The 25,474-nt window shown below is 40.5% G+C and overlaps 1 protein-coding gene across 2 annotated transcripts in view; it reads right to left on the bottom strand.

Annotated features, from left to right (window-relative positions):
- Positions 1-25,474, bottom strand: part of SLAIN1 (SLAIN motif family member 1) — a 53,841-nt gene that overhangs the window by 11,511 nt on the left and 16,856 nt on the right. Inside the window, exons 3-4 of one of the 2 annotated variants that reach the window (XM_061133216.1) lie at positions 2,910-3,059; positions 1,514-1,663 (exon numbers count right to left, since the gene is read on the bottom strand). In XM_061133216.1, the coding sequence (XP_060989199.1) occupies positions 1,514-1,663; positions 2,910-3,059 (300 nt within the window). The remainder of the gene's footprint in view (positions 1-1,513; positions 1,664-2,909; positions 3,060-25,474) is intronic. The other variant, XM_061133217.1, reaches the window with a different exon arrangement.

Here is a 25,474-nt window from a genome sequence, read left to right as displayed (position 1 = left end):
ATCTTATTTAATCCTGCACAAGCAATACAGTGTTTCTCATAGTAGCCTTGCCCAATTCTAAAAGCAGGAAACTGTTTTGCTCAAATGATACTTGGCTATTTCTATTTATCTTGGCCAGAGAAGCTAACTCCAAAATAAGCTTAGCCCAGTTCTGTGATCTACATCTTCTTTCGCTTTTTGATACCATTAGTACCACGGAAGTCATCCACTCTCAGATTATTTGTTCTAACTTTATTGTACAACCATTTCCAATGATCCCCTAAACTGTCCCATTTCTAATTATCTCCTCTTCCATAATTATTTTGAGAAGTCTATGTTTTTTATTAAAATATAGTTAACTTTCAATGTTTTGTTAATTTCTGCTGCATGACAAAGTGATTCAGTTACACATGCATATATACACTCTTTTCCATATTCTTTTTTATTATGGTTCGTCTCAGGATACTGAGATAGTTCCCTCTACTATACAGCAGGACCTTGTTGTTTATCCACTCTCTCTATATATAAAAGTTTGCATCTGAGAAGGCATTTTTAGTTGAATTTTTATTAAGATAACTGCACACTCACATGTGGTTCTTGGGAAGAACAGAGATTTTTTTTTGTGCACTTTGCCCACTTTCCCTTGATGGTATCATTGTGCAAAATCATAGAATAAAAGGACAACTAAAATACTGGTAGTTATACAAACCATCTGACTTAGATTTTCCCAGTATTATTTATATATATATGTACAAGTGTCAGTATTACATCCTAAACAATTTGATCACCTGTAGACTGGTATACCTACCACCACAGTCAAAATGCTGCAGCTCCCCAAACCCCTCATGCTGCCCTCTTATAACCATGCCCACCTCCCTGCTGAGAGCCCACACCAAGCCCCTGAGCCCAACAGCCACTACTATGGCATCCATTTCTAAAATGTTATCTAAAGGGAATTATACTGTATGCAACCTGCAGCATCTTTTTCACTCAGCATAATTCCCTGGAGATACACCCAAGGCGGTATGTCCATCAAAATTTCTTCTTTTTCCTTGCTGAGTAGTACTCCACAGTATGGAGGTACCGCAGCTTGACTGACAATTTATTACTGAAGGACATCAGAGATCATTCTGGTTTTTAGCTATTATTACAAATAAAAGCTGCTGTGAACATTCATGCACATGCTTTTGTGTTTTTGAACACAAGTCTCCATCACTCTAGGATAAATGCCCAAGAACATGATGTGCTGGGCCTTATAGGAACGGAAGTTTCTCTAAGAAACTGGCAAACTGCTTCCACGGTGGCTACACTGGCAGTGTTTTCACACCCACATGTTTGGCTGGAGTATATCTAATACTTTACAGTGGTCATGAGACTGAGAAGCACTTAATTAATTGCTCCACCTCCAGAGTAGGATGGTATAAGAGAAAGAACAGAACTGTTTGCCCATTACCTGGGGGAGAAATGCCTGAAATCTCAGATTTCAAGTAGAAGCCTCTAGTTTAACACATTTTCTAGTTTAAAAAGAACATACTTTCTTCTTGCAGACGAGCCATGATCTGAACATCTGTGAGGTCCTGTAACTTGTATCCCATGGAGATAGAATCGTCTTCCAGCTCGGAAGTACTCAGCTCGCTGTCTATGGACGACTGGGGACTGAGCGGGGAGCCCCTGGGTGTGTGACCTGAAAACGAGGGAACGTGTTCGTTATTAACTCTGAAGAATTGATGTCTGAATGTGCTTCACAGTTCACACGTCAACACTCAGCAAATCAAGGCATTCTCCACTCAAAGGACACAGAGTGGCTGACGGATATAAAAAAAACAAAAACAGAAAAGACTCCTCTGTATTTTTCCTGTTTTCATAAGTCACCAAAAAATGACCAGCACACCACTATGACAAGTCAATGGCCAGACAATATGCATGTTTTCACATGTTTGTAATTCATATACACAAAACCACTCATTTTCTGTTTTTTTTTTTTCAAATTGAGTTTTCATAGTTCAAAAAACCACTCTCTGCTGTATACCACAAAAAAACTGTCAAGAAGGTAGATTTCAGTGGATTTCATGTTATGTGTTTTTTTTACCACCATAAGACAAGAAAAATCAATAATGCTAAACCTGCATCCCATTAGCTTAAGTATATACCTACAGGCATTAAGATGCACATGCTGTACACTTCCAGTTGATAATCAGACATGCTTCTCACTGGTAATAATGGATTATATAGTTTACAATAAATTTTAATCTGGTACATTTTTTAAACAGGTGCAAACAGCAGTGCCATACATGGATAAGAATACCACACATAAAAGGCACACGTCCACACAAAAGCACATACAAAACCTTCATAAATCTTTATCACTCCGTCTATGATGACAGAGTCATCACAGGAGACCAGGAGTCACTCGTGAAAGTAAGTAGTGACTTGAGATACAACAACCAAGGAAGAAAGGACCCAACAAAGAAAATTATAAGAATGGAATCATACCAGTGATCAAACAATGAAGGAAATGTTGAGACGGCCATCACATAAAAAGCTACTATGACTATTCTTTCTATATAACCCTGACTTAAAAAGCTATCAAAAAGTTTTTAAACAAGATATAAAAGTCTTATAATCTTCAACCATAATGAAAGTACCTCTATTTTGTTTGACATTTAATTTTAAAAGCACATTTGGAAATACATATATGTAATATATACATTTGATAAGGAGGGAAAGCTGCCTGCTATGCACAATGAAGAGCAGATTAATGGTATTTAAGTATAAATTAGCCTTTTTCATACCCCAAGTAGGTGCGCAGCAAACTCCCCATCGTGATAAGATTACCCTCAAGCTTTTCAATGAAAGGTGGATAATTTTTTAAGCCGTGTTTGGTGACCAATTCACAAAGTAAGCAGCTAATCAAGAAGTTGAAATATTACCTGTTCTTTCAGGTGTTAGTATTGCTTTATTTGAGGTTTTAGAGAAGCTGGGAGTATTAATGCCATTGCTATAAGGGCTGAGTCTCGCCACAGGACTATAAGGAAAAGCCAGTGAAACATTTGAAGGGAAGAGACTTCGCCATCGGCTGACTGTCACGGAAGCAGAAAACAAACAGCAGCAGTTAGCTATGCAGAGGCAAATGCGACTGGTCAGAGGGAGGCAGGGGAGGGGCTAAAAAAGGAAGAGACAAAGCAACTTTCCACTCTTAGCTGCCTCTCATCCATCTTAGGGAAAGACATGTAAAAGTGGGCTATTTGTGAAGAAGGGTCCTATTTCTACCACCATTAAGAACAAATCAATCAGTAGCACCTTGATTACAGTCAGTATGTCTAAATAACAATGAAAATTTGTCTTTAATTTCCTCATTATGAATGTTTTCTGTTTTTCTATTTCTGCACAAAAACTTAAATGTTTTAATAATATAAAATGTTAAGGTCAAAAGAAAAACTCAAAGCAATTTATCTTTATAATTACCCCGAAAGTTCTTTTAATATTAACTGTTAAAATGGTCCTATTTTTTTTCCTAAGGTTTATTTTCAATCCATTTAATATTAACAAATGTCGATCAAAATATTTTTATGAAAACTTGTTCATGGATTATGGAAGAAACTTAAAATGACTACCACATTTCTGAATGGGCTTGAGGCCAAAACAAATTTTATGGAAAAATGATCTATAAAAATAACACAAAGGTATATATACACCAAAACTTACTGATAGTTATTTTAGATAGCAGGCATAGAGATAATTGATAATCTGTTGGATTTTTTCTTTATAAAAAAATATTTTCCAAATTTTCTGCACTGAATGTGTTATTTACGTAACTTTTAAAGGCAGGATTACACATATTATTAATTTAATACTATAAAATAAGGAAGAAAGGAAATGGCAACCCACTCCAGTATTCTTGCCTGGGAAACCTCATGGACAAAGAAGCCGGGCGGGCTACAGTCCACGGGGTCGTGAAGAGTCAGACACAACTTAGCGACTGAAGAAACAAACAAGGAACAAAAAGGAATGTACCTGCATGGGCAGGTGATCTAACTGTACATTATCTCACATGTCCTAATTAATGTATTTCCCTCCTCCAAAATTCCCAGGACCTCAGGATCATAAAAACACTCTAAATTGTAAAAAACAAACAAACAAACAAAAAAAAACCAAAAAACCTAAGTCACATCTAAAATCACTCCCTCTCTCTTCATGGAGTACTGTGCTAGTCAAGAAACACTTTTCTAAAAAGCAATCCCTTAGATGTATACTAAGTGGATATTTAGTATATATAAAAGCAGGATAGGAGGGAAGAAATAAAAAACATAAATTAGATTAAAAATATAAATTAGATTTCACTTTGAGCAGTAACTTGGTTATATTTGCTGGAAATTTGACAAAACTTGCAGACACACGTATAAAAAGGACTGCTCTGAAATGCACTCCCCAGGACACTATTAATGAGCGATGCTAATGAGCAAATAGCTGAAAAGTGTTCAAAAATGGGGGGCAGCAGGGTGGAAAAGAAGCAGCTGTGGGCAGGCAAGAAAGTTAATGAGCTTCAATCCCGGGGCTGGTGAGGTCCTTGCAAAATATCACCAAGGTTATTTACAAGAGCAAAATGCTTCCTGTTACTTCAGCAAGAATTCTTGAGAAACAGTACATCCCATATGAACAATTACAGAAGTACCTGTTCCCTATGTAGAAGAAAGAACTAGCTGAGGAATTTGCATTCAGCGATTCCGTTTTCAGAATCCACACTTTTCAAGAACTGGACTCTGCCAGGAAGCCACGTTCCTGGTTGACACCAGTCATGACCCTTATCCAACATGCAATTCTCTGGGGGTTAAGGAGTCCTTCCCAACCTGCCCAGAGCAGAGATGTGCAGAGCTGGTATTCCCTGCCCTAAACCACCAGATATGTAAACTGAGGCCCAGATACACTGAGAAACAGCAGTTAAGATGCAACACCCACTATGTAGTTTGTTTCATACCTTCAAAGTTTCTCATTAACAATTCTATATTAAAGAAACAAGAAACACCCAACTGCTCTTTGTGACTGCTCACTTGCTTAACAGATGATGTTACGTCACACCAGTCTGATCACTCACCAGATTACAGTGACTGCGTGTTCTCACCCACAGATGCAGGCGACCACGCATCACAACTAAATAGCATTCATTACTCTGCACAATGACTTCTGTGACCCAGCCACCCAGCACAATGGCACAGTGATCACAGCTATGAAGCAAGATCCCAACTGAGAACACAATTAGCATCTATTGCGAGAAAGAAAGCTCTGCATTGTCCTCTTGGCATGGAGGATTTTAAGAAAAGGGAGGAGAATTGTTGCGGAGGCAAGCAAACAAAACAGTGATGTTGTATTAGTGCCCAAGGTTGTGGTGGAGGAGGAGAGGGGAGTAGAGTGGAAGCCACTGCATCCTAGTTATTCCTCACTCTGTAGCTCAAGAACTAGAACAACTTTAACGGGAAGCATTTTCACAGAGATTAGAAACAAACAAAAGAACTTTTCATAAGGCAGTTTTGCCTCTTCCAATTAATTTAATTGATTTTCTGCATATAAGGATGTCAAATTATTTGAGAGGCTTGATATGATGATCAGAATGACTCTAAGAATCTATGCACGGATGTGGGAGTTGGACCGTAAAGAAACCTGAGTGTCCAAGAATTGACGCTTTTGAACTGTGATGTTGGAGAAGACTCTTGAGGGTCCCTTGGACCACAAGGAGATCAAACCAGTCAATCCCAAAGGAAATCAGTCCTAAAAGCTCCCACACTTTGGCCACCTGAGTCGAAGAACTGACTCATTGGAAAAGACCCTGATGCTGGGAAAGACTGGGGGCAGGAGGAGAAGGGGAAGACAGACGATGAGATGACTGAATGGCATCACCAACTCAATGGACATGAGTTTGAGCAAGCTCTGGGAGTTGGTGAAGGACAGGGAAGCCTGGTGTGCTGCAGTTCATGGGTTCGCAAAGAGTCAGACATGACTGAGTGACTGAACTGAAGAAAGCAGCAAGACAATTTTTTTGATGAAGGCCAAAATGAGTGATAAACTTCTCAACAGCTAATTTTCCTATCGTCCTACTCCAGAGTTTTAAGTAAAGGGCTTCTTCAACTTGTGTTAAACAAACTTGTTTGGCAAGTCTTGACTCGGCAAGTCATTCATCCCTAAATACCTAAGTCCAACTTTCTGCCAGAACACTTCTGTCTGCACCCGTGTGGTCCTACAGTCACTTCCTTGACCAATACCCTGGCCATCTCTTGCTAAAGCATCACATCTATTCCTTTACCCACTTCCAGCCACTCACGCCACCCTCAGCCAGCTTGCTCTGAGCATCACTAGCAAGCTTGTGTCGGTCACTGACCACTTTAACTGTGTTGCTCTCTTCCTTTCTCAAGTAGTGCAGTGGCTTTTCACCAAATACAACATCTGAAAGGTACTACAGATGATCACACTCATACCCTTATCCACTGTCCTGTACTCCACTCCCCACATCTAAAGACTTTCTAAAGCTTTCTTGTTAAGAATACAATTGGGATTGGTTAAGCTTTCAACCAATAGCTCGTCTTTTCATTATAGGGGACTGGAATGCAAAAGTAGGAACTCAAGAAACACCTGGAGTAACCGGCAAATTTGGCCTTCCGAGTATGGAATGAAGCAGGGCAAAGGCTAATAGAGTTTTGCCAAGAAAACGCACTGGTCATAGCAAACACCCTCTTCCAACAACACAAGAGAAGACTCTAAACATGGACATCACCAGATGATCAACACCGAAATCAGACTGATTATATTCTTTGCAGACAAAGATGGAGAAGCTCTATACAGGGAGCAAAAACAAGACCGGGAGCTGACTGTGACTCAGATCATGAACTCCTCATTGCCAAATTCAGACTTAAATTGAAGAAAGTAGGGAAAACCACTAGACCATTCACGTATGACCTAAATCAAATCCCTTATGACTATACAATGGAAATGAGAAATAGATTTAAGGGACTAGATCTGATAGACAGAGTGCCTGATGAACTATGGACAGAGGTTTGTGACATTGTACAGGAGACAGGGATCAAGACCATCCCCATGGAAAAAAAATGCAAAAAGGCAAAATGGTTGTCCAAGGAGGCCTTAAAAATAGCTGTGAAAGAAGAGAAGCGAAAAGCAAAGGAGAAAAGGAAAGATATTCCCATTTGAATGCAGTTCCAAAGAACAGCAAGGAGAGTTAAGAAAGCCTTCCTCAGCGATCAATGCAAAGAAATAGAGGAAGACAACAGAATGGGAAAGACTAGAGATCTCTTCAAGAAAATAAGAGATACCAAGGGAACATTCCATGCAAAGATGAGTTTGATAAAGGATAGAAATGGTATGGACCTAACAGAAGCAGAAGACATTAAGAAGAGCTGGCAAGAATACACAGAAGGATTGTACAAAAGAGATCTTCATGATCCAGATAATCACAATGGTGTGATCACTGACCTAGAGCCAGACATCCTGGAATGTGAAGTCAAGTGGGCCTTAGAAAGCATCACTACGAACAAAGCTAGTGGAGGTGATGGAATTCCACTTGAGCTATTTCAAATCCTGAAAGATGATGCTGTGAAGGTGCTATACTCAATATGCCAGCAAATTTGGAAAACTCAGCAGTGGCCACAGGACTGGAAAAGGTCAGTTTTCATTCCAATCCCAAAGACAGGCAATCCCAAAGAATGCTCAAACTACCTCACAATTGCACTCATCTCACACACTAGTAAAGTAATGCTCAAAATTCTCCAAGTCGGGCTTCAGCAATACATGAACCGTGAACTTCCAGATGTTCAAGCTGGTTTTAGAAAAGGCAGAGGAACCAGAGATCAAATTGCTGGATCATAGAAAAAGCAAGAGAGTTCCAGAAAAATATCTATTTCTGCTTTATTGACTATGACAAAGCCTTTGACTGTGTGGATCACAATAAACTGTGGAAAATTCTGAGAGAGATGCGCATACCAGACCACCTGACCTGCCTCTTGAGAAACCTGTATGCAGGTCAGGAAGCAACAGTTAGAACTGGACATGGGACAACAGACTGTTTCCAAATAGAAAAAGGAGTACGTCATGGCTGTATATTGTCACCCTGCTTATTTAACTTATATGCAGAGTACATCTTCAGAAATGCTGGGCTGGAAGAAGCACAAGCTGGAATCAAGATTGCCGGGAGAAATATCAATAACCTCAAATGCGCAGATGACACCCCTCTATGGCAGAAAGTCAAGAGGAACTAAAAAGCCTCTTGATGAAAGTGAAAGAGGAGAGTGAAAAAGTTGGCTTAAAGCTCAACATTCAGAAAACTAAGATCATGGCATCTGGTCCCATCACCTCATGGCAAATAGATGGGGAAACACTGGAAACAGTGTCAGACTTTATTTTTTTGGGCTCCAAAATCATTGCAGATAGTCATTGCAGCCATGAAATTAAAAGATGCTTACTCCTTGGAAGGAAAGTTATGACCAACCTAGACAGCATATTAAAAAGCAGAGACATTACTCTGCCAATGAAGGTCCATCTAGTCAAGGCTATGGTTTTTCCAGTGGTCATGTATGGATGTGAGAGTTGGACTGTGAAGAAAGCTGAGCACTGGAAAACTGATGTTTTTTAACTGTGGTGTTGGAGAAGACTCTTGAGAGTCCCTTGGACTGCAAGGAGATCCAACCAGTCCATCCTAAAGGAGATCAGTCCTGGGTGTTCATTGGAAGGACTGATGCTGAAGCTGAAACTCCAATACTTTGGCCACCTCATGTGAAGAGTTGACTCATTGGAAAAGACCCTGATGCTGGGAGGGACTGGGGGCAGGAGGAGAAGGGGACGACAGAGGATGGGATGGCTGGATGGCATCACCAACTCAATGGACATGAGTTTGTGTAAACTTCCGGAGTTGGTGATGGACAGGGAGGCCTGGCGTGCTGCAATTCATGGGGTCACAAAGAGCTGGACAGGACTGAGTGACTGAACTGAAGCTTTTCAACTTTGCCACCTTCTAATAAGCATTTTCTATTGAAATAAACGTGACAAAGTATCAATACTAAATTGTGGTGGATCCCTCATCTTCCTAGAGAGAAGCTAGTTTGAGTGTATAATGGCCTATCAAGTTATTTTATGTACACCTTCAAAGTTGTCTAACTTAAAAAAAAAAATTACACTATATCTGTGAAGCTATTTTTTATACATCATTAAGCAAAATATGACTCCCTCTGCAAAAATCAATTTGATAAATGCTCCAGTGGTGATAATGTCAAGAAAAACCATAAAGGATAGGTAATGGGAGAGATTTAAAAAAGAATATAAGTATTTTAAATTTTCCACACTAAATATTCCTAACAAAAATTTTTCCAAAAACAAAGACACTCCATATCCTGATCTTTGCTTAGACTCATAGTAAATATTCGAGTTTTTGTTGAATATATATATATATGTATATATACACACATACACACGTGCATATAATCAAAATCTAATAATTCAGCATGGCTTAATTCACATAAAAAGAATAAGTGATCTAATGTGAAAATCCTAGTGATACTTCTCAAAAGGACAGTATGCCTCAACCTATAAAAGTTCAAAATAAAGCAACGCTCTACTGTTCAAAGCATCATTTTCACACTTTCCCCTCATTACAGACAGAGCCAGTCGAGTACCTAATACAATGCTCAACACATTAAGCATTAAAATCAAGGTTAAAATCTTGGCAGCTTCACTAATATTCCCCTATTTCAAACCATTCTACCATTCCTACTTTCACATCTAAATGATGTTGCCAACTTTCTTATACCTATTATAACTACAACTTAGTGTATCTTTGAAGACAAAGGTGAGTCTAGACATGTCAGTCCAGCTTGAGACCAGCTGAAGAACTGTACCTATAAGAGCACTTCCCACTAACTGCTCGACTGTATCACACATGCAAAGCCAGGAAGACATGAACAAGAGATGCATATTCAGGGAATGGCCAATGTTAGGACAGAAGCAAAGGGAATGTGGAGAAGAATCAGGGCTAGAGAGGTTGGGAGGATCCGTTTACATCCTGTCACATGCAGCAGGGGTCCCAAACCTCCAGGATCTAATGCCTGGTGATCTGAGGCAGAACTGATGTAATAATAACAGAAACAAAGTGCACAATAAAGGTAAGGCACTTGAATCAAACCGAAACCATCCCCCCACTTCCAGTCTGTGGAAAAATTGTCTCCCAGGAAACTGGTCCCTGGTCCCAAAAAGGTTGGGGACTGCTAGTATGCAGTATTGGCTTTAATGTTCAATTGGTGTTTTGACTTTGTAAAGGAGAAAGTCATGACCAGCTATGCTATTTGATGATGGCATAAACAGCCATAGAGATAATGCACCAATTGGGTAGAGACTGATGACTGGGGGACTGGTCAGGAGGCTTCATGGCAGAGCTGGTGAGACCTCACAAGGCACCAAATTAAGTATCAGCAGAACACAGGGTGAGAACATGTTAAGTGGCATCCAAGCTCAAGTGGAGATACCTGGTGACTCAATGAATACAGGGAGCAGAGGGAAGAAGGAAGGCAAAGTCAAACACTATGGATTCTAAGACACATGTCATCCACTAAAATGGGAGATACGAGATGAGCACGCTTGAGAAAAAATGAACTGAATTCAAGGACATGCCTACATGCTGGTGCCCAGCAGAGTCAGAATTCAGGAGAGAGGGCTAGAGACAAAGAGGCCACAGGACATCAACAAGTACCTGTCAGGTGAAGCCACAGGCACGAATGGGAGCACCCGGGGAGACAGTGAGGAAGGGAAAGAGAAGAGGCTGAAGGAAGGCACGTTAAGTGTGGGAAAGGGAGAAGCAGCAGAGAAGGCAGGAGGTGAAGGTGGGTTTTGTGGCCTCTCATCTGTAAATTAGAAGGCAACAAACATGCTGAGAAGGTAGAGGCTGGAATAAAGAATCTGTGAAATAGTAATGGCCTGGGACAAGTATAAGCTATTATGTAGGTGAGTCTGGACAGCATCTCTCTGGAAGGAAACTAATCTCAACAGGCAGTCCTAAACAGAACACACGACATTAGCAAGTGTCCACTTCATGATTCTCTACAGGGCATTTATGTCCTATTGGGTTAAGACAGCTGAACTGTGGTGGTTGTATTATTCATAGAAATGTCAAAGGGACCACTTGTTATAAGTAGTAAGGGAAAAAATAAAAACTCTAGTGACTGAAGGTTATTTGCCACCAGGGAATTTGAGAGATCCAGGGTACGATCTTAGTAAAAGGAGTCAGATACGGGTCTGCAAGGGCTAGATGGCTGTGTTCAATGCCAACAAAAGTCAGAGATCACAGCAACAGGCCAACACAAGAACTGGCAAACATTTTCTGTAAAGGGCCAGGCAGTAAACATTTCAGGCTTTGCCACCATTAGGTCTGTGCTGCAACCACTCAACTCTGCCCACGCTACCATCATGGCGTTAAGCATAGACAAAGTACATATGAGTGACTATGGCACCAACAAAACTATATATATACCAAGAGCTGGATTTAATAGAAAATATGGGTCATGAAATACTATTCTTTTAATTTTTTTCAACCATTTAAAAATGTGAAAGGGGCCATACAAAAACAGGTAGGAGGCCAGATATGGCCATCATTTGCCAACCCTTGGACTAATAATACACATACCAGTTTTTTAATATTCCCTCTGATACATAGGATTAATATTCTATTGCAAGGGTATGTCACAGGTTGAGATATAACAATGATGGCTGATAGCATGTCTCTTCACTGTCATTTTTTTCTAACATGTTGTAGTAAAGACCAACGAAAGATTGAAAGACACTGGACGCCAGAGTTCTAGTCTCCATTTTGCCAGATGCTAGTTCTCAGATCTGGAGCAAATCTATGTAGCATCCTTGTGTTCCCGCATTCTCAGTGGAAGAGAAGGTGTGCTCTTCGTAACAGGCAGGGCTGTGGCAAGTGTGAGACAGAAGTTTGCAGCCTGTATTCACAATCCAGAGAACATTTTTTAAGGAAAACTACAGAAAATTGACAGCAAGTTGGGGCAAAGATATTTTATAACTTCTAAGGGAAAATGTTCTGGAAGCTAGGTGGGAGAAAGGAAAAATGCCGAAATGATCCACTTTTCCTAATACTTGGGCAGTTTAGCCTCTCTTCTCAAAATGACGCGTATGCTTTTTACATTATAGCTCATTTAAATGAGTCCACAGGCTTAATCTTTCCTCAGCTGTTACCAACTCAAACAAAGTACTGAATCTTGAACCTTCAACAGTTTGACCAGGATAGGTCAACAGTTCTCACTTATTTACCCAAAGACTATCTCAGAGGAAACAAACGTCCCACATGACACATTTTCTAAGAAATACTGTTTCTTCAAAACCACAGGCTCCTAAGTCATATCTCTGACTCTTAAATAATGATGTTCTTTCCCACAGAGTCCCAGAAGGCAGAGAAAAAGGAAGCAAGGAGAGATTAACAAACACTCAATCCTTCTAATTTTATTCTATCTTTTATGCAACAGGCAGGTAGCCCTCAGGGCTTCTCAGATGGAGATAGTGGTAAAGAACACCTCTGCCAGCGCAGGAGATGCAACAGTCGCGGGTTCGATCCCTGTTTGGGATGATCCCCTGGAGGAGGGAATGGCAACCCACTCCAGTATTCTTGCCTTGAGAATTCCCACAGTCAGAGGAGCCTGGTGGGCTCCAGTCCAAAGGGCTGCAAAGAGTCAGGCATGACTGAAACGACTGAGCACACAGGCAGCGCTCAGCTTTAAGCCAAGCAGAGGAATTCAACTACACGGCCCTTTACTAACACCAGTTACAGGGGGCTCCAGGATCACTGAAGGACGGGCGACATTAACTCTTCTCGTACTGGCAAGAAGCTGTATCCAGACCACAGCATTTTGATCCAAGCCCACAAGTCACTGGGGCAGGAAGAGGTCTGTTTTCACAAACCATCCTCTCCAGAATAAACTTCCTAGGTGATCATATTACAGCTTTTTTTTCTACAGTCGGTAGAAATGCTTGGCACACAGATGCATTCAAATGTTTGGACTAAGCTTAAACATGGGAATTAAAAACCCTGTGCAAAGACAGCATTTTACAGGTTCACTATTACAAACTGACTGCACAGACAGAGGTAAAGACTTTCTGGACTTAAGTTAACAGGACGCAAGCATTGCCGACTTGGCTCCCACCTGTGCCAGGGCCCCGGAGTAGTAACATATGGCTTGTGGCTTATCTGATCCACTGTTATTACTTGGTGGACTTCAGTAGCATTAATTTCTCCATGGCCTGATAAACAAGCATATGGGATCTAGGAGGTCCTATTGCTACTATGAAATAGGCGATCATTAGTGCTCTTTCCCAAATACAAAGTAAAGAGGATTCAGCTCATATGCATGTGCCAGTGGATTCACAGAAAGATTAAAGAACTAGATGATGAGGTCCTCAATTGGTGTACTCTTACAGACTACCTAATCAAAGTAAGTTACTTCTCAAACCCAAGTCTCTCCATCTTCCAGTTACAGCCAGAAAATCCTACTAGGTTAACTTGAATCTTTTCCGAGTTCAATTCATTCAACCTATGATGACAAATGTAATGATTTAAAATTATGATATATGTTTTACACATAAATATAATACATATATATATACCTATGATCCCAGAGCATGCTAATACTCTTAACTTCTAATTTAAACTTCTAATTATATTCAAGTGTAATAGTTTACAAATAATTTAGAGAACCATGACTACCACCATTAAGACACATCTAATGAAAGAGTTCATTTAAGCATAAATAATACCTAGAGATAGTCAAGAAAGTAATTTCAACATTAGAATTAAGATTTAAAATATATTAGATTTGAAAGGAACTAAAAGATGGTGTATACCCCCAAAGATTAGCAGATAAATGTTTAATACTTGTTGAATATGAGTTACAGAATTTCACCATGAAGGAGCATTACTTAACATTTGTTCCTAAGGATCAATTTCATAATCACTCTTAATCTGAACTTCACAGATAAACACGTTGCTGGTTAAAGGATTCATCATCATGATTCAGGCATTAGGCCTTTGCTGCTTCTCAGACCCTCACCCGTCCCAAGACCACATGCTGAACACTCTTCTCTCGCAGCTACTCCTGGGTCCTTCTCAGGTCTTCTCTAACCAGGACAATGGTCTACAAGTCAAGCTGGGAAATGAGGGATGGGAAGAGAAATTCTGTGGATTGTCAACTTGTTCCCACTTAATCACTGGGCAGAACTGAAGATAAGCTGCCAGCTTTAAGTGCACATGGACCAAATCCAGTGTCATCCAGGGCTGGAGTGACCTCTACAGTTTCACAAGTCATCAGCATCATCATCAGACTTTCCATCTGCAATTAACAGGGAAGGTTAAAAATAAATCTAAACTTAGTAGTAATTAGACTTCAAAGGCATGTTTAAAAATTCCCTTACGGAGAAGTCATTTTTCCCCAGGTCTGATTGCTATGACTTACATCAAATTTAAGGGCAGTGAAGATGGCCACAGAATGTGAGAAGAGCGCCTACGTGAAAGTGATAATGGAACCCGCAAAGAACAAGGGAAGAGAGTGACCTAAGGCTCTGTCCGTGACGCGATCTTGTCATATGGACTGCAGACAGCTGTTCTCAATTTAGACTGGAGCCAAGTCATGACAGCTGGTCAGAACAACTCGCAAGTTCTATACGGCAGTAACGAGACAGGGAAGATGTTACAGATTCTGAGGCTATGAAGAAACAGGCTAGATGACCTCACATCAGAATATAGTGGGTTCCCCCCAGCCAACACTAAAGACAGACTGAAAAGAAAGTGTTAGTCGCTCAGTCGTCTCCGACTCTTTGCAATCCTATGGACTGTCAGCCCACCAGGCTCCTCTTTCCATGGAATTCTCCAGGTAAGAATACTGGAGTGGGTAGCCTTTCCCTTCTCCATAGGATCTTCCCCACCCAGGGATCAAACCCAGTTTTCCTGAACTGCAGGTGGATTCTTTACCACTGAGCCACCTGGGAAGCCCAAATAACGAGTCTTTCTGCCCATGAAAACATCCAGTGTGCTAAGAATCCAAGCCCATGAGCCCAACAGACAGCACGGAGAAGTTCCTAAAGAGAAGAGTGCTAGAAATGGATTCTGGACCATCCTGCCTGTCTAGTATCTCATGAGCTGGGGTACTCTTCTGTCAGGAAGGGACATAATCTATGTGGCCAACATTCCAGTGGCAGAAAAGGCCTCTGACTTACTAATCCTGAGTGGTGGTAGAAAGTAAACCTAAACAGCCAAGTTTTAACAAAGCAGAAACATTTTTCGGCCCTAAAACTAAGCACCTCCATGATTTTATTAAAATGCCTGCATGGAGAAGAACATTAAAATATACATAAAGGTCAAAAACAGCCAGATCCCTTTTCCAGAAGTGTTGTTTTGGAATTCGCAACAACTATGTAATTTACATATAAGTGCAACTTTAAGTAGACAAACCACCAGCTTGCTTGTACCTGACTCCCTGCAGTGAGAAGTTTCGACATTTAGGGTATGCTCACCCTCTCCAACCTTCTACCTGCAGACTTGATGGTTCTATCTCTCTTTTCTCAAGGCTTCCTGCGAATTCATTCTGTGCTAAAGCTGGGCTTTAAGGTGACCACTGACGGTTAAGCCACATAAATGTGGCATTTCAGTGTTTTGGTGTAGTAAGTACCATTAACTGGAGAACTGAGCATTGTGAAAGGACCAAAAAAAAAAAAAAAAAGCAAAAAGAGAAGTAATTGTTTGGCACTAGACCCAAACATCGCCAGCTTGCAGAGTCAACTCATTTTCTTATATTTCTTGCCTTCTAGGTCATCTCAGTGGCCAATGTTTTTGAGAGCTGATGCATCTTTTTCCTGGTACTTTTTCCATCATGAAAATTAGGTGCATAAAGTAAAATTTTCTAAGTCTTCACAGATCCAAAAACTTCCTCCACTTGTCTCCATAACTTATTATTTGCCTGGGTACAAAATTACAGTTTGAAATGAACTTTCCCTCAAAACTTTTAAGATAGTATTAAATACTTAAGCAATGTCTAAGGTCTACTAATGTTGACGACAACTTATTTCTTCCTTAGCATATTTTTAGGATTTTGCTCTTTAAACCTGGAAAATCTGAATTAATCCAGGATGTCAAGGTCTTTTTTCATCTATCCTAGTGTACACTGAGGGCTTGTCTTTTTTCAGCTCAAAGAGAATTTCTGCCATTATTTACTGATCCTTTTGTTCCTGTTTCTAAAACTGTTAAAGATGAGAGATTCTGGGTCTGTCCTCCAAGTGCCCTAACTTCTCTCAATTTCTCTTTTGGGGAGATTCCTTTGCCTAATTCAGGTAAGTGGCTTGGTTCTTAGCCCTCTCCATTTTTACTTCAGTACTTTTGAGAAGTTAAAAATGGCTAAAAATAGTAATACTTTGACCACCGCTCTTCTGAGCAATCTGTTCTTGTTTGAAAACTATATCACCCTCTTGAACTAGATCACACTGAGCCCTCTATTCCCACAGTTACTTCCTCCTACAAAGTCGCTGATCTATTTTGTTCATGCTCTTAAGTTTCTCAAAACACAAGTTGAGACCTGGTTGCTGGTTCATTATTTATGAATAAAGACTAAGTTAATCTGAATAGGTAACTAGCATGAGTTTATTCTGCACTAGTATAGGTATTACCCCAACCCACCTCTAAGAAAACGGACAACAGCCTCTACGTAAACAGGTGGACTGTTCCATAAGCAAGTTCCCCACAGGTGCCTGGACACAGAGCAGCAGAGTGGCTGAGATTCCCAACCACACAGCGGAAGGAGGTCTCTCTCTGAGGGGAGGAAGGTGGGAGGCTTTCAGAGTTCCTCTAATACTGCTCCTACTCGCTTCCTCAGTCTAACATGGACACCTGGCGTCGCCTCGAGCTCTGCTTCTCAATCAGATCTCTCTGCTTCCTGTAAGAATACATATCTGGTTTTACCCTAAAGATGAGATACCCCCACCACTTGTGGTTATCAGCTTCAGCACACACTAGCAACTCCTACTCCAAGAGTATCCTTTTCCTGATTCCACTTTCATCATCCAAAAAATGCAATGCAAATGGAAGACCACACATGGTCACACTGCATGTGCATACTTACACATGTATATGAATACACAGGCACACACAAAACTACTAAAACCTGAATGTCAACCGATTTACACTTTTAACACTCACCCCAGTTCACTGAACTACAATCTTACAGCTGAAACAAGTGGAAAAATACTAAGCTCACAAGTATTCAACACACAATGACAGGAGCTCCAAAAAATCAAACATGTGACACTTGCCATTATATACTAGTCTAAAGCGCCATGTATTATAAATACATGAGACTGTCAAAGCCTTATATTTTCAAAGTAAATTAAGCACAATGAAGTGTTTGGCCACATTTTAAACTCCTGCTTCTCACAGGAGGTCACACAAGAAATTCAGGATGTTAATAAGAGAAGCAGGAGGAAACATTTTTAAGTTTAAGCTAAAGGGACAGGAAGGCCTGGTATGCTGTAGTCCATGGGGTCACAAAGAATCAGACACAACTCAGCAACTGAACAAGTTAAAGAATTATCTGAAAAAATGCTAAAGCCTAACTTTAACATGCCAAAGAATTTCTAAAATCGCTGTTTCAACTTTCCAAATCTTGCCAGATTTCATAAAACGCTCAGTCGTGTAAGCCAATTCAGACAATACCTTGAAGCTTTCCTGTCCAAAGTCACGCCACTCCTTTGCCTAAACTATTCAAAGGCTTCCCGACCATCTCAAGAGACTCCAGAGTCCTCGACCCTAGTTTCCTGAGTCACTCAGCTTACATTCTCTCTCTTCACTTCCCTGCGCTCTGCTCCCACCACGATGGTCTGCCGGCACCTCTTCCATCACGAGCCTCGTCCCGTCTCAGGGCCTTCCTACAGCAGCTTTGGGGGTCTGGGCTGCTCCCTGCCCTCCTCCCCTACCGTCACCAGCCGAACTTTTGCTGAGGCTTTGACATGTCACATCCCCCGGAAAGCAGTTCCCGGCCACACCCCCTCAGGCCCCTGAACATCACAGTGCTTGTTTTAAGGCAGGGGCCCCCTACCTCTGGGATCTAACGCCTGATGATCTGAGGTGGAGCTGGTAACAGAAACAAAGTGCACAATACATGCCATGTGCTTGCATCACCCCAAAACCCCCCACCCCGGGCTGTGGAAAAACTCTCTTCCATAAAACCAGTTCCTGGTGCCAAAAGGGTTGGGGATCAGTGGTCAAGGGAAAGGGAAAAAGAACGAGAGCTGCTATCGCCGTCACCCGTCCCTTGTACAGGATCACATCTCCAAAGGCCGGGTGGAAAGCTCATCCCACTACTGCACCCTTAGCCCTCAGCACTGCGCCCACACTGGGCAAGTGTTTCATACATTTAATTCATGATTTAGCATTTGAATCATCTCTGATCAAGGCCTAGTGTCTCAGGAAAGGTGTCTACAAATTCTTGCAGAAATGGACTGTCTCCGAGCGGTCCCAGGGCTTCCCTGATGGCTCGGTGGGTAAAGAATCTGTGATGCAAGAGATGCAGGTTCGATCCAAGGCAGAGAAGATCCCCTGGAGGAGGAAAAGGCAACCCACTCCAGTATTCCTGCCTGGGAGACCCCATGGACAGAAGAGCCTGGCAGGCTACAGTCCATGGGGTCACAGAGTTAGACACAAAGGAGTGACTAACACACAGAGGCCCCAAGAAACAGGTATGAGCACCTACCAAAAGGAAATTCTACTGCCATAGAGACAAGTGCAGTCAGTCATCAGAGCTGCGAGAAAAGCAGTCAACAACTGCTTTGGGAGGATCTGTTTTTTCTCATTAGGGTAGATAACAAAATAGCATATCAATTATGTCTTCATTTTAACAAATGTTATGTACTGTCATGTAAGTTATTGCTTATTTTAATAAATAAGCTTATTTCTAATCATGGTAGAAATGCAAAACAAAACTAAACCAAACAGAAACACATGCATAATTGGCAAAATAAAAGCAAGGGCGATTGTTTAGGAATATCTGGCAAATAACATATTCATGTTGCTGGATATAAAGGGATGGAAACTGAATTTCAGGGGAACATAGTCCCTATTAGTGAGTTACTGCCTGTACTCAATATCCTCCCCAATAACAAGGCACACACGCTGGAGCTATCCTGAGTCCCGAAGCAAAGCGAGGCTGTGATGGAAGCACACGGCCATGACGATGAAGCTTTGATTTCCAGCACGGAGAGATAACAGCAAATGTCAAGAGACCCTGTCTCCATACAAACATTTTAGTGAGATTCCAGATTACTTCTCCAACGAGAAAGGGAACCCTGTACGAAGCTTACCTAAAATGAACCGCAGGGCCTCAGTTTTAATTTTGTGTTCTGAATTTGACAAGAGCACCTCAAGACTGGAAACACGAACTGATGGAGATAGCATCTCGGGCATGCAAGGAGAAACTGGACAGGCTCCGGGAGACAGACACTTGATAAGCTTCTTAACGTCTCAGTTCAATCTGTGTGGCTTTCGCTAATGAAAAAGGCCACCTTCAGAGCACTGGGTTGGCTGACAACTTCCTTCTTCACTGGCTAAATGTAGAGAGACACACTCCATCATAACAATGAGACAAGAATGGGAACTGATGTCATATGAAGATAAGAGGAAAAACTCCATAAAGAAGCAATATCTCTTCACTCTTCACATTTGCTTAGGACATCATCCCAGGGGAAATAGAGACAGTCACAGGGAAACATGACCCAAGATGGCTAGGTGTGCAGGGTGACACTGTTGGTGAAAACTATACCCGTGCTCCTCAAGTGTGACCTGTCCTGATTGAATAGCTATGGACATTCAAGAATCTTAAGGCAAGATAAGCTTTTATTACCTGGCCCCAAATTAACTGAGCCACATTATTGGGTGTTTCATATTACTTAAATAACCAGATAACGATCAAAAAGTTTATCTAACATACCAGTCTCATGACATGGACTTAACAAAAGACTCTAGATTAGCCTTATTCCAATTTAGGATATAATGCGAGTTAAAGCTACCTGTGAAAGTTCTATGGGTATTTGTTATTTATATTCTAAGGGGTGGGGGAAGTGGGCAAGAATGAAGACAAGTATGCCAGAAATGGAATACAGATCTAACAAGAAATGAAAGGATATACTGAAGAGGTCCTCTTGAATTTTCTACTATTACTGAATAAACTATACTCGTAAAACTTCCATTTGAGACCCCTAGCTGTACCAAGTATCTTTATTTATAGGTAGAGAAAACAGACTCACCCCCCAGAGGAGGAAAAAAAAAAAAAAAACACTATTCATTGTCTATAAATAGACAAACTAAGAGGATTCCCTGTATTTTTTGGTTCAGTCTCTAAAGAAAGAACTACGTATTAGGAATGTGTCCATATAATTACATAGCACTTCCCATTTTTCAAACTAGGTTCACATTCAACATGTCCTGAAATCTTTCTAATAGCCCTGTGAAATCTGTTAGATGGCCCCACTTATAAGCAAGACACTAGGAACACGTGACTTGCCTGACTACAGAGCTCTGTAGGGCTGAGGCACTAGGAAGCACTGCATCTACAGATCAAAACCTCCCCACCACATTCCTTCATTCCACGTTAACAGTGTCTATTATATGTCAGGCTGCCTTCTACAGTTGGTAAGACCAACAGAACAGAGTCTGTCCTTGGGCAATTTAGACACAACCCTGGTCTCAAAGAAGATGGTCAGTGATGTTTGTTAGGTGAATATGCTGATTCAAGAGAGAAATGAAGTCTAAACAAAAAGCAAACACTTTATGACTGAATTACTTGAAACTTCTAAAATACATGGCACACATTACTCCATTTGACCATGCATGCTATTTTATAAATAAAGTTTAAGTTAAAACTGTAATTTCTGATGCCAGTTAATTAGTTGTAACAATTCGCTGTAATTACTCTAATAAAAATTCTTCAGTATGGAGGATTAATTGTGATTTCTTCTCTATTCTCTTACAAAACCACTCTAGAACTGCAGCTAACCCAAGTCTAAATCCACATGGAATATCGAATAAGACAGGAGATATTATCAGACTAAGAAGAATCATTTTATTTAGAAATTAAAAAACCAGATAAACATTAGGTGATGGACCCAGCTGGGTTTCAACATTCTGATGGTCCACAGTGGAGGATAAGCGAACAAGGACCTGGAAAAGCTCTGAAACTGAAGGTACAGGTACCACAGAGGGTAGGTGTTCTACCCCACCCTACCCACAGGGAGTCTGTGGAAGCAGACACAAGATGACTGATGCAAACTGTATGGGAAAAGCACCAAAACCCTTGGGATCCCTTTCTGGCTCATGCAGCTGCTCCTCTCCTGCTTTATCAAAGACAGGTTTCATCACTTAAACTGAAACACAAAGCTGCTAGATTAATGATACTTGACACAAATAAGCGTGCCTTACGAAAAGACAGGAGGATCAAGAGACTATCTGCAAACTAGCTTGTAAACTCCATGAGGACAGACTTCAAATATGTTATGGGCACTTTTGGATCCCCATGACCTACAATGGTGCCCAACACATAGCAGGTCCATAATAAATACGTGGCAAGAGTTTAGCAGATGAGCTTTTTAAATCTTCAAGAAAGTAGAATACTCCCCCCAAAAAATCAAGAATTAAAAAAAAAAGAGAGAAAAATATAAAATCTGAACACCAGTCTAGGAAATTCAGCATCTAACTGAAGGAGTAGCTAGAAAGAAAGAACAGAGAAAACTGGAGGGGCAGGGTGATTGCAAAGAAGCAATGCATGAAATTTTGCAGAGCTAAAGTTTCCAGATTAGAAGTGCCCACTGTCTAGCACCAAAAAAAAAAGCAATTTCAAAATACCAGGAAGAAGACATTCTGAAATATCCAATGTATTTTAAGCAGAGAGATAAAAAATGAGAACAGTATAGGACTTCGACAGCAATCCTCAAGCTAAAACATAATGTGACACTACCTTCTCAACTGCTGCAAATGGTTTCTAACCAAGAAATCTAAATGCAGCCCAAAGAACAATCAAGTGTGAAAGACAGGTACAACAGAGTCACTTTCAGACATATGACATTCTCAGCGTTTACCTCCCACATAGCCTCTTTCCTCTCCTGCTCCCCACAAAAGGAACAGCGAATACACTTCACTAAACTAGGGAAGTTAAGGAAAAAGAAGCCTCCGCTCTTAGCAATAGGATGCAGAAGACACGAGGCGGAATTCCCAGGATGAGGGCAAAAGAAGTCCCACCAAGACATACGCGCACAGGCCTACAGAGAACAGGTACGGCTGTGGGGAGAACAGAGGGCTCTACCAGGAGGAAGAATTAAACCAAGTGAAAACCCTTGGTGGGTGTCCATATCTAACCATACTGCGAAGGTTTCATTTGGAGAGTCCAAGGATAAATTAATTACAAAGGTCACAAACTCTAGGACAAACAAAGTTAAATGAAACAAAAAAGAAACAACGATAAAATATTGCATGGCTTAGATATGACTCTTGCTATCATAATCAATACTGATGTATCCCAAGATTGGTAAAAGCTACATGGGAGACTATGACGAGCAAAAGAATAGCTGGAGAGGGTGAGAGGTGGGAGTTAAAAATTAAACCGTCACCAGTCAAAGTAAAAAGCCAACCGATAATGACTAGACTGAATAACTCAGGCAACAGTCATAAAAGCACGGAATTTAAAAAGAGGGTAGACAACAAGACCACAAGAGCTTTTAAGAAACTGCATCTGGGTAATAAAATGGGCATGGGACAATGGGGTGGGAACTTGCTATTTTCCTTATTACATCTAGAGGACTAATACTTACTAAACTACAGACCTATTGTGCGATATAACATATTAAGCTTCAAAATTGTTTTTCATCCATTGGACCACCTATTTTAATCCGTTTCTTATCTCATAATGGGATTATGGATCATGGATCTTTGGAACAACAGCATTTAATGTCACAGCAAAAGAGGATTTAGATTTATGTACAAATTTAGTAAAAGACTAATTTTGGATTTGAAAAGCTAGTTCTCTGCTCAAATACTTTCATGTGAAAGTTAAATTACACTATGAATAAAACTGTAATTCATGTCCTCCTGACCTCACAATTCTGCTTGAGCCCCTTGCCAATGAAACGAAAACTAGATAATAAGGCACTAGACAAAATCTAGATAATATCTAGATAAAATATCTAGAGTAAAAAACTAGATGAAAAACTAGATAATAAATTCTAAAATCTCAAAAACAACCACCAATTAGGATTATTTTTCAGCTGCAGTGTTACATTGTGTTAAATCCCCTTGTGTGCAAGTGAACTAAAGCAGGGGTTGGCAAACCTATGACCTGGGTGGCCCAAATCCATCCTGCCTTTTTTTTTTTAAATAATACCACCAACTATGAATATTTTTAACCATTAAAAAAGGTAAAAAGCAAAATTTTTAAAAACAGTGTATTTCTCGACACATGAAAAAAAAGTACCATGGAAACTCAATTCTCTGTCCACAGCCTTGTCCACTAATGTCTGTATACACAGCTGTTTTCTAGGATGGCAGAATTGGATGGCCCACAAAGCCCAAAATATTTCCTGTCTGATCCCTTTCATATCGTTGACCCAATGAACTTAAAGGATTCTAATTCTGAATTTTATTTTTATTTTATTTCAAATGAAACTGAGCCAAATGCATAGATGAAAACATACACATAAGAAGTCCTGGAATCAGAGGTGTCTGAATAAGGAAACTTAGGGATACAACCCTTGAAAGAGAAAAGCCCAGGGAGTTTGCTTAAGGCCAATCAGGAAATGGGACTAGAATCAAGAGCAGAGTCTTGGCCATCCTCTTACACATGCATCCGACACCAAAGTTTTAACCCTAAGAAAAAGAAATGCAAAAAGCCAAATGGCTTGTCTGAAGAGGCCTTACAAACAGCTGAGAAAAGAAAAGAAGCGAAAGAAAGGGGAAAAGGAAAGATATATTCATTTGAATGCAGAGTTCCAAAGCAGAGCAAGGAAAGATAAGAAAACGTTCCTCAGTGATCAGTGCAAAGAAAGAGAGGAAAACAACAGAATGGGAAAGACTAGCGATCTCTTCAAGAATATTAGAGATACCAAAGGAACATTTCATGCAAAGATGGGCTCAATAAAGGACAGAAATGGTATGGACCTAACAGAAGCAGAAGATATTAAGAAGAGGTGGCAAGAATACACAGAAGAACTATACAAAAAAGATCTTCATGACCCAGATAATCATGAAGGTATGATCACTCACCTAGAACCAGACATCCTGGAATGCAAAGTCAAGAGGGCCGGGAAGCATCACTACAAACAAAACTAGTGGAGGTGATAGAATTCCAGTTAAGCTACTTCAAATCCTAAAAGATGATGCTGTGAAGGTGCTGCACTCAATATGCCAGCAAATTTGGAAAACTCAGCAGTGGCCACAAGATTGGAAAAGGTCAGTTTTCATTCCAATCCCAAAGAAAGGCAATGCCAAAGAAAGTTCAAATTACCTCACAATTGCACTCATCTCACACAGTAGCAAAGTAATGCTCAAAATTCTCTAAGCCAGGTTTCAACAGTACGTGAACCATGAACTTTCAGATGTTTAAGCTGGTTTTAGAAAAGGCAGAGGAACCAGAGATCAAATTGCCAACATCTGTTGGATCATTGAAAAAGCAAGAGAGTTCCAGAAAAACATCTATTTCTGCTTTATTGACTATGACAAAGCTTTTGACTGTGTGAATCACAACAAACTGTGGAAAATTCTTAAAGAGATGGGAATACCAGACCACCTGACCTGCCTCCTGAGAAATCTGTATGCAGGTCAAGAAGCAACAGTTAGAACTGGACATGGAACAACAGACTGGTTCCAAATCAGGAAAGGAGTACATCAAGGCTACATATTGTCACTCTGCTTATTTAACTTATATGTAGAGAATATCATGCAAAATGCTGGGCTGGAAGAAGCACAAGCTGGAATCAAGACTTCTGGGAGAAATATCAATAACCTCAGATATGTAGATGACACCACCCTTATGGCAGAAAGCAAAAAAGAACTAAAGAGCCACTTGATGAAAGTGAAACAGAAGAGTGAAAAAGTTGGCTTAAAGCTCAACATCCAGAAAACTAAGATCATGGCATCCGGTCCCATCACTTCATGGCAAACAGATGGGGAAACAATGGAAACAGTGACAGACTTTATTTTCTTGGGCTCCAAAATCACTGCAGATGGTGACTGAAGCCAAGAAATTAAGACACTTGCTCCTTGGAAGAAAAGCTATGATCAAACTAGAACACCATATTAAAAAGCAGAGACATTTGCCAACAAAGGTCCATCTAGTCAAGCTATGGTTTTTCCAGTAGTCATGTATGGATGTGAGAGTTGGACTATAAAGAAAGCTGAGTGCCAAAGAATTGGTGCTTTTGA

Source organism: Dama dama, chromosome 30, assembly GCF_033118175.1.
Source record: "Dama dama isolate Ldn47 chromosome 30, ASM3311817v1, whole genome shotgun sequence".
NCBI classification, from domain to species: Eukaryota; Metazoa; Chordata; class Mammalia; order Artiodactyla; family Cervidae; genus Dama; species Dama dama.
The sequence above is the reverse complement of the archived record's forward strand: the minus strand, read 5'-3'. Positions and strand labels throughout refer to the sequence as shown.